Source organism: Aptenodytes forsteri, unplaced genomic scaffold (assembly GCF_000699145.1).
Source record: "Aptenodytes forsteri isolate BGI_AS27 unplaced genomic scaffold, ASM69914v1 Scaffold83, whole genome shotgun sequence".
NCBI classification, from domain to species: domain Eukaryota; kingdom Metazoa; phylum Chordata; class Aves; order Sphenisciformes; family Spheniscidae; genus Aptenodytes; species Aptenodytes forsteri.
In genome coordinates this window covers 1937483-1947890 of record NW_008795371.1, presented here as the reverse complement: position 1 = coordinate 1947890, position 10408 = coordinate 1937483, and the positions used below count along the sequence as shown (strand labels likewise).

At 37.8% G+C, this 10408-nt stretch overlaps 1 protein-coding gene across 1 annotated transcript in view; it reads left to right on the top strand.

Annotated features, from left to right (window-relative positions):
- Positions 1-8: 8 nt before the first annotated feature.
- Positions 9-10408, top strand: part of FAM63B (family with sequence similarity 63 member B) — a 33703-nt gene continuing 23303 nt past the window's right edge. Inside the window, exons 1-2 of the mRNA XM_009280351.2 lie at positions 9-97; positions 8583-8640. Coding sequence (XP_009278626.1) covers positions 71-97; positions 8583-8640 — 85 coding nt within the window. The 5' untranslated portion in view covers positions 9-70. The remainder of the gene's footprint in view (positions 98-8582; positions 8641-10408) is intronic.

The window sequence follows — 10408 nt, the reverse complement described above, 5'->3', positions numbered from 1 at the left end:
CCGCTGGAAGGAGGAGAACACGCCCGTCATCACCCAGAACGAGAACGGACCCTGCCCGTTGCTGGCCATCATGAACGTGCTGCTCCTGGCTTGGAAGGTACCGTGCGTGCGGGCGCGCCGGGGCGCCTTCCGCCGCCATGGCGGGTGCGCGCAGCGCTGGGCGGCCCGGGCGGGCGGTGCCGCTTGGGCAGCGCTGTGACCTGGAAACGCCGGCGTCGTCGGGGCTAACGAGGCATTTCATGTAGTGCTGAAAGCGTTCAGGGGGCACCTGTGCTAAAATCACGTTAATGCACCGCTGGAAGTCTGTGCTGATTAAGACGCGGACTTACTTCTGCTGTTAAGCGCTCATCTCGCATAGAGAACTTGGAAGATAAATAATGGCTTGCAGTCTATTGCTAATATACTACTTAGATGCTGCTGTGATATATAGACTTACTTTGTTTTCTTAAAATAGAAATCAAAATCTAGATGATGCTTTACTAATGTGAGCAATACATGGTTTGCATATGTGTGCAGGTTTCTAGTAAGTAAACATTGCTATTTATGGCACTGAAAACATAGGTGGTATTTTGGGAATACAGCTTAGTTTTGTATAATGAAGTGTATGCGGAATTGTACAAAATACAGATTTGTACAAGTAACTACCTGAATAATAGGGATACATTCGTACAGTTATGCAGCATAGATTGTATTTAAATTAATGAGTAAATCAGGTAGTGATCAAGTACAGCTTTGAGACCTGGAAGTTCTCGTGTTCTAATAGCCATTGTGGATACGGACTTCCTGTAGCCTTAAAATAATTCTTTTTAACTTTTAAGCAATTAAAATGTAAGGCATAATGTAATTATTAACATTTATATGTGAAAGGAGTATCTGTTGGAGAAGAGCTATGAGGTTGTGTGCGTTGCAAAACAAGGAGGGGGTACTTCTCAAGAAATGCTGGCAATTCAACCCCAAAAGATCGGTGAGCTGATAGAATGGAGTTGTAGAATAGGAAAGCTTTATGGGAATAGTTTTTATGTTGTAGTATCAAGGGAAAGAAATTTGGTATTGGAGGAGTAGAAGGTTGTTCACAGGTGTAACAGGTGATATAGGGAAAGGTCAAAATGGAAATATATTATAAGAAGAAATTTGTTTAGAGTAAGGTAACTTTCCAGAAGATTAATGATTTTTTTTTTTTTAGTTATATCTTCTGTACGTTTTTCTGAGCAGAATAGCTCATACGTCAGGAGGAAAGCTGTGGGTACAGCAGTGTAGATATTTAGCCATCAGTGAAAGCAGTACAGGTAAGTTGTGTGTGACTTTAAGGTATTGCCTTATGTAGGTTCTACCATTCTCAAGAGGGTGTGAAGGTTGTCTGAGACTTCAGTATTTAAAACTCGCTTTCTATGTTCCCTCTTTAGTATCTAGGGGTGAGTGGAAGGCCTTGGAGATCTTATCATTCATTATCATTCTGTATGGTGGTGTTTTAAAAGAAATGGCAAGTTACAGGATTTTCCTTTTTAACCTTTCATTTAGTGAAAGCTTATAAATGGGACAGCACTGTTCTTGTCTGCATTTAAGTTTTTGGAGGTTTTTTCCTTAGCATTCTTCCTTTGCCTCCTTAAATATATGATTGCTTTCTCCTGCTGTCCTCCATCCAGAATTTTAACTGACATTCTGCTTTGATCAAATATTACGCAGTGAGAATTAAGGTGATAGCCAATCTTATAAATAGGTGAAAATGAAAATGCCTCTTGGGAGTAACCTACCATTTCTTATTGCTAGGATTACAGGAAGGGTTTTCTATAACTCTGTTTATATAAAACCTCAGCAGAATTTACATGAGTTGTAGACAGGCAGCTAAATTGGTGAAACTGCCATCACATGACTTATTATTTATATGCTTGAGGGTTTTCCTGTTAGTTGGTTGTATATTGCCCCTGCTTATAATAGATTTTTCTAATTAGTGCCTCTGCAAATTAGCCTTTCTGTTCCCCAGTTTATAGTCAAGAACTATGTTGGCATTGTTTGGAGTGGCAAGCTTATTGGCAGCTCATCTGTACATCACTGACAGTAGCTAGCTACATACCAAGGCTGAGGATGGACATTCATATTCTTCTCACTTCTCCTGAACAAAGATGAACACTAGATTGGGTCAGGTAATTATAACTTGGGAACAAGGAAGCAGACCAAGAGATGAAAACAGGTGAAAGCAGAGCGAGAATACCATAGTATGAGTTAGTTGAAAAGAAGCTATGTGGTGGGGAAAAAAAACGGAGTAAGAAGGAGATGAGGAGGGGAAATAAAATTACAACAGAGAATAAGAAGGTAAACAGTTAAGCTTTGGGCTCTCTTCCCTGTATCAGCCACCAACTTTCCTTCTCAGAACTCTATCCTGCCAAGGTTGAGAGTTTTGGTCATCCTGTAGGTAGATATGGTCTCAGATAACTTCAGATAATACATGCAAGTGCTCAAAGTTGAGAAACAATAGTTACAATACTAGTTTTCAAATTTTCATGGACACTTCCCTTTGCATGGCCAGTTACATGCTTCCATTATTCCAGAATGGGAGTGACAACCTTGAGATCCAATACTATGTATCAGCTGTGCTTGTGCAGCAGTGAAAGTTGAATTCACATAATTGTTTGTGACAAGTGGCACGTAATCAATTTGCTTAGAACGAAAATCTTTGCTTACTACTTAGGAATAAGTAGGAAGCCTTCTGAGGGTATGTAGGCCATAATCGCGGAAACATTTATGCCTAAAAACTCAGATTAACATTTGGATATATTAAGGAGAACTCACGTTTTCGGGTATTTCAGCTCCTCAAATGCAAGCTTCTTACCCCCACACTAGAGTATTGTTTTAAATATACTAGCAGTTTTGTGACCTTCTGTTTGTGTGTCCCAGTTGCCCTTATTCAAAACAGTTTTTCTGAGACAGCCCTCACTGAGTAAAGAGAGACTACAGGTACTCTGTTAATTTGCTTACAGGATTGCAATAACAGGAAGACTTAAAATGTAAAAGTACCTTAGGTAAGTGTGCCATATACTCAAAAAATTTCTTCCTAGTGGTTATGAAGATCTTGTTCATTAATGGAGCAAAATTCTCCTCTGTTCCTAGTCATTATTCAATTTTTATTATGCCTTTTGGAGGTATTTTTAGTAGAGTTAAGATCTTTATTTAGGGATACAGGTATAAAGACTACTTAAAAGTAATTGATTCTTTGGGAGTACTGCATCTGTATGTTTTTATCTGTGAGATACTGGTTTGGCAACGCTTGAGGTTTTTGAAATTCTGAAACAGTAGCACCCATTGGGACTGCTCAAATTCCTTTTTGATAGTACCAGGTTTTGGAACTAAACTTGCAATAAAACTGATACCTCTCTTTTATCTACTGCTTTCAAAGGAGTCTGGACATACAACTTTGAGGTGGCAGATTGTAGAAGCCGCACTTTTAAATGTTACAATTATGAAATCATCGCTTTTCTTTTGAAATGTTTTTGCAGACTGCCGGTATAAGCTTAACTTGCGGTTTAGCCTTTAGGAGATTGAGCCGAGGAGTTCTGCTTACAGAAGTGGTACAGCAATGTTCTAAGTAAAAAGAAAACAAAAGCAGTACGATACCGACTTGAAAAAGTAACTGTTGTGTAAAACAGTGTGGTAACTCTTTAGGCTTCTGTGATGAAAATGAAAGCAGAAGTAGAGTATTTAAACAAACATTTAAAAAAGTGTGTACAAGCATGGGTTGTCTCTTCTGATGTAGAGTAGCATAGGATGCTGTCTTTCCACTTGTTTAAATCTGAAGACCGCTCAGTTTTTCCTCAGACATGTGGCTTACTATATAGTTAAGCTTAGCAATACAAAGCTTGCTTTTCTAAGTACTTTTTGTGATCTTTGTTAGGTGTAGTCCATGCACCTCTTTCTGCTAACTTCTGGCATTGCATTAAATAGTAATTTTATGTGGGGGTAGCCCTTCTCAGGATGTACTACATGGCAATCATCAGATGCTAAAAGCTTAATGAGGGTGCCATGTAGTTCTGCTCTGTTTCTTACGTAAGATGTGATGTCATGTAGCCGAAGAACTCTGTGAACCTTAACACATTGCACAGAAGTTACATATGTGAAATGTCCAGGGAACAGAGAAACAAATTGTTTTCGAACATAAAATAAACCTAAGGGAAATGTAACGTAATACAAATGTAAATAATACTAATATTGTCTTGAAAAGTGAGTGCATATGGAGTATCTTGTCCTTACAGCTTTTCATGCAGGAGAGTAATTCCAGTAGCATATTTGACAGTATCTTTACAAGTTTTTTCTATCACAGTCCTCTGAATGAACGGAAGGTTTTGGGAGCTGTGTTCCCTGCATGCCTAGCTCTACTAAAATTTCGGTAACTTTTAGAACGGTATGAATTATCTATTTAGGGGATTGTAACCATTATGTAAGTAAATGTTATATAACCGTTTATGCTTAGATGTATCAAACTGAGGTGCAGAGAAGAAGTAGAATAAAAAATTACTAGTTAGAAATTTTTAGTTTTAGGTTCTCATAAAAATGGCCTGTTTTTCAGAGGAGCTGAGTACAGTATGCTCCCGCTGATACCCATTTGATTTGTCGGAGTCTGCAGCAGTAGTGCCTGGTCTGAGGTCTGGCATTGGCCCTTTACACGTGATCTGCTTTTTCTTGTTACTGAGCTAAGCCTCCTTATGGCCAGAATTTGCACAGATTGCTCAGATGAACTTGCTCAGCCTCCGAAGGTGAGTTGCCGGTGAGCTTCTGATGAATGCTCAGCAGAGGCCTTGGCAGCCTTCCTCCCTGCATCTGTGGGATGAGTTGAGCTTACAAATCAGTAGGCCTGTAGCTGTGCATTTTCCAGAACAGGAAGCTGGCTCTGAGGGACTAAAGGAAACCTGGTTGAGGCAGGAGATGTTAAGGTTGTCGGGTGACAGAACGTACTATCAGGCTATGGTGTGATAAGCTTATGAAGCTGTTCCCCCAAGGCAAGAGGTACATATTTGCAAGGAGTATTAATTGTTTTTTGTCAAGGCAGGTTGAAGCTATCCTTACCTCTTCTGGAACACTGAATTCAGGCGACTTGCATATTTTAGATAAACATGTTCTGAGACTATAAATAATAAGCCATTAGAAATTTGCATGGTCCCTTTCTATATGCGTAGTATTTTCGGAAGTGTTAGCTTCTGTGCAGGACCGTATCACTTAATTTTTTTTTTTAAGCCCTTCTGAAGAGTGGGAGAATACAGTGGAAAATATTTAAAATTGGTATTATGTAGTTTTCTGGTATGTAGTCTAATGCTTAGAAACTGTATAAGTTGTGCTAGACAAACTGTTCAATATGAAAATTTGTTTACCAATCTTGTCTTTTAATTACAAAGGTGGCTCAGCTGTACTGAGGTTGGGTGAGACGACTACACATTGTAGTTGGGTGAGAAAGATTTAGTTTCCCACTCCGGAGAATGGGAGGAAAAACAGAATGAAAAGTAGCTAGAGTTAGGAAGAGAGATCAGGGTGAAAGACCGGGGCACTGCAATAGAGGGGTGCAGGAAATGGGTGGGAGTTGAGGAAGTGTGGTTTTCCTAAAATGTAAAATTAATGTAAAATCTAGCAACTAAGCATTGAAACCTATTGAGAAAATTTGTCCCTCAAAAGAATAGATTGTTATGGACAGCAACAGCTTTCACCACTATTGCTTACACTGTTTTCTTCTGTTGATTTATGTGGAGAATGACTGTGGTTCTGTATGATTTTTCTCTCTCCCTAAAGTGTTAAGGTGTTTTTCTTTCCCGTTTCCTCTTTGTTGTATGTTTCCTGTAGTTTAAGCGCTCGCAATGAAGCTCTGAACAGTTAGGAAATGTCATGTTCTCTATATCCTTAAGTCAGCTCTGTTCATAAGTACTTATGTCTGTGTTGGAACCCCATTAGCACGCTTTAAAGATGTGTTCAAGGTCCCACAAAACATGCCAGCCCTAAAATTATGCCGTGAAGTAATCCATTAACTTTGTTTAGCATTTAATTAAGTAGTTAATTTTGAGATTTAGCTTGTTAAAATATCCAACTGAGAGATTCTGCAGATATGAGTAAAACTACTTTGCTTTGGTTCTGCAGTAAAAAAAAAAAAATTGCTTAGCATTACAGTTGTGAGGGAGAATTCAGATTATTAACCAATGATACAAATAACACCTCCTTCAATCCATAAAGTCTGAAACATTAATACGTTTATGCCATGAGTACGTAGATTATGCTTTACAGCTGCCGTTTGTAGTGCAGGCATACTTCTAGATTCCCAAATGTGGTGCAGAGCAGAAACGCCAAAGGCTGAGCTCCTTCATATTATACTGGCACATCTGTACTGTTTGTAGTCCCGGAACTACTTCAGGCATAGCTAGTGTGAGTAATTCTGTTCTGTGCTGTTATATCGATGTGCCTTAGGAGCCGTAATGAACCAGACCCAACTCAAGGGTGTGCACAGCTAATGTTTGCTAAGGCTTGAATGCTGCCAATTCAGAACTGGAAGTTTAAGAATTGGCTTTTTGAACCTGTAGTCCTGTTATTTACATGGCACAATAATATTATATTTATGTGAATACTCAGTATGAATATTATGAACAGGATCAAAGATTATGAAAACCTTTAGCCTACCGAGTACTAGTGAAACTTAGAGAAGTTTTGAGAAGAGGTTAAGAAATTTTCTAAGTTACAATCAGTTGTCACTCATTTAGATGTTTTCAAAAATTCATGTGTCTATGCATGCATGACTGATTTTTCTTCTTAATTCATATGATTTTAAGGTTTTTTTTATCTATGCATGCATGACTGATTTTTCTTCTTTATTAATTCATATGATTTTAAGGTGTTTTTTTATAAGCAGAACTAATTAAGCCTTCTTTCTTATGAATTTATGCTTCACTAATTTCCTGCTTTACTAACAATTTATACTTTCAGTCCCTTCCTTCCCCTGATCCCAGTACTGTCACCTTCTTTCTGTGTCCACCATCTATGGGTTGATCAATGTGTGGCATATGCTGTGTGGCCAGTTCTGACCTAAGTATGGGCACATTTCTTAGCCAGTGCATGAATAACAAGGCCATATTAACTTGGGTCTTTCCTCTTCCAAATTTAATGAAACTTCTTGTAATTCCATATATTTAACACATTTGCCTTTTGTCAAATATGATTAAAATTGGCCATGAGATAGAATTAGTCCAATCACACCTCACTTTCTCTGGAAAGTTATTAAAATAGCTTAGTGTTCAGATTGGGAAGGAAACACTCTCCATCACAATGTGAACAGTATAGTGTATTGCTATACTGTATTTTTGAGTTTGGGATGCTGCATCAAAGGCTTTATATGTATTGTTCTTCCATCTCATGGCTTTCTACTTCCTCCTTCCTCTCCACAACCAGCAAAGTAGTTGGAGTCTATAAAATCTTAAGCATGAGTTAACAGTCTCACATCATGCCTTTCTATCTGTGTCAAGGAGAACAGTGATCAGTGTTGAATAACTTGATTTAAAAATTCCTAATAAAATAAATACCAGACTTTCTAGACTTTCAGTGGTAAGATGTTGAAGAGAGATAGGATGAGAAGATTTAAAACTGAAGAGAAAGCTTAAAAACCAACCAACAAAAAAACCCCCACCCAAACCCTAGATAAATAAAATTCATATTTATGCAGAGAAAAATTGAGCATACTATGATTAAAGATAATATACTCCTATGGTATTCCTTCAGATTGCCAGAAGCATGCCTTTGTATGTGTTTGCTTTGGCTGTTATTGCAGGGAGATACCTAAATGAAAGTGCGCAATCAAAACGTTTACCCAGGATGTTGGATGGAGGAGATGAATATCTAAGAAGCTTTTGGCTCTGGCTGCTGCCAGGGTGGTTGGTTTTAGCAGGTGACGATGACAGGAATAAGTCAGGGGAGAGGGGAACGGAAGCTTCACTGCCGAGTTTTGTGTGTCCGGTCTCCTCTGTATGGAGTTAAACCAAACCCTTGAAATGTGAGCACAGGATGAGAGGCTGAGAGGTCATTTCCTCGTACCTGCATGAGTCTTGACTTCCCTGTCCCAGCAGCTGCTGCCACCAAATTCTCTACAGCCTCTTGTCTGTATGCAGGAACTTCTTGAGTTAAGAGTTATAATGAAGGCAAGGAGTCAAAGACTTTTCTGGATAAGGTGACGTTTTCTTAACTAAGTGTGGCTACAGTTCCCAGTGTGTTGTTCATCCTGGACGCTTGCAGCTGAGCTAGTGCAGCGAGTGATGTGAACTCCTGTGAAGTCGAGGGGGATGCTGCTGAAATGTTTTCGTGGGAGTAGGGAGCACTATGCAGAGAGCTGCAAGTGAGAGAAAGTACTGCGTGCATGTGGTTTCTCTAAAAACCAGAGTGCCTTTGTTTAATCTTTCCTTGTTATTTAGTAGTGGTCCTGGGAAAGTTCTTGGTCTCGGCACGCTAATGCTCTTATAAATTGGTGAGACAGTTGTGATCAGAAGACTTCTGTCTAGAAATACCTTATTGATACTTTCTAAATTGTATTGTTTTGACGTTTTAAAGAGAATATACTTTTACTTTCACAGATTAAGCTGCCACCAATGATGGAAATCATAACGGCTGAACAGCTGATGGAATACTTAGGTTAGTAATTACAATAAATGGTTTTCAATTATGTATTGTACTTATTAGTGAGTAGTAATATAGGAGGACTGCTTTATTTATTTGTTCTTTTATTCAGCTTTACTTGAACGCATGCTTCAGGAAAACTACTTACGGTATTTAGTTACTCATGCTTTTCCTTAACTGTTTTTAGAAGTTTTCTGTACTGCTTTCCTAAGTGGTTAGTCTAGTGATGTAGTTGGTATGGCTTAGTACCCCAACACATTGGTAGATTTAAACTTACTCATGTCTCTTACAATGGTGTTTTGTTACGGTTGACAGAATGTAGTAAGTCAGCTGTGCCTTTAATTGTCTGCAGTAACTAACCCTTGGTAGTATGACCCAATTAAAATAACAGGAAAAATTAATTTAGTCATCACAGTGATTGGGGTCTCATTTGCAGGCACTATTCCATTATCAGATTCAGTTTTCAGCAAAACTGCATGCAGCTGTTTCTGTCTGACAAGTCTGTAACTTCAATAGCCCACAATGATCCAGGTGTTAAAAGTGCACTTGCTATAGTACTTAAGCTATATGTGCCGCAGTTCTTTCCCTTTGTAACCTAACAAATATAAAAAGTTTGAGCTTAATAGACTAGGTTTGATTTTTCTTAAGCAGGAGAAAAAAAAAATATTTTCTTTCTTTCTTTTTGCTTGTAAAGAACGTAGCTTGTTCTTTTCAAAAGCATATCACTGAATCTTTCAGTGGAAGAAAAAAGTGATTTAGATAACTTTAAAAAAAAGAAGTCTTAAGAAATCTTGCTGCCTGTGTCTAAAATGTCTTCTAATTGTATTGATAGAATAATACTGTCTGAAGTCACTGCATAATCACAGTTGGCTAAATGTGTGTATTCTTTCTTGAAGGCATATGTTAGCTTCTGGAATTATCTTATTAAATTAAATAACAAAATTACCTTCTCAAATTATTTAGGTTCCTATTCAGCCAAGAGGATTTAGCAGTTGCCAAATGGTTCTTCTGCAGCTTAAAAAAAATAAAAAAAGAAAAGCCCTTCAACCACTTTGAATAATCTTAACTTAAAAGATTATAAATTAGGAAACCTGTAGTGATATTTTTCTTTGAGTAGAAACATATTTTTTAGGAATGGAGTAAGGGAATAAATACAAAAAGCATTGAAATAAAATCTGAAAAATTTGGGAGAGGCAGTTTATGGATGCTAGTCACTAAAAATGTTAGAAATCTTGAACCCCAGTGTGTTGATTAACTGATTAATTACCTTTGTGGTGAAGACACAGATGGAATACAAGCCTTTCAGAATTATTGGTGTATGAAAAATTATGCCAAAATACTCATAGTATCAGTCAGGATAAGTGGTTGCCTTTTTAAATTGTGTTCTGCAATTATATATCTTACTGTGAATGGTTTGACCTTTTTATATTTTTAAGTTGAGGCACAGAGGGAGGTAAATTTCTGGATAGTTAAGAGATTGGTATGATACCCCGGGAGATTATTAAATGCTGCTTTAGTAACAACATTGGCCATTTGAATTTTATTTCTTAATATGATCTTACTGTGTTTTTTATACTCATATTTTATATGAGTATAAAATATACAGCTTAGTACATACAGTAATATATACTTTATAATATAATATATACTATATAACTTCTATAATAAAATATACAGTATATAAACCTTAGACAGGTGTACTCTTCGCTGGGTAAAAAACTGACTGGAAGGCCGGGCCCAGAGAGTTGTGGTGAATGGAGTTACATCCAGTTGGTGGCCGGTC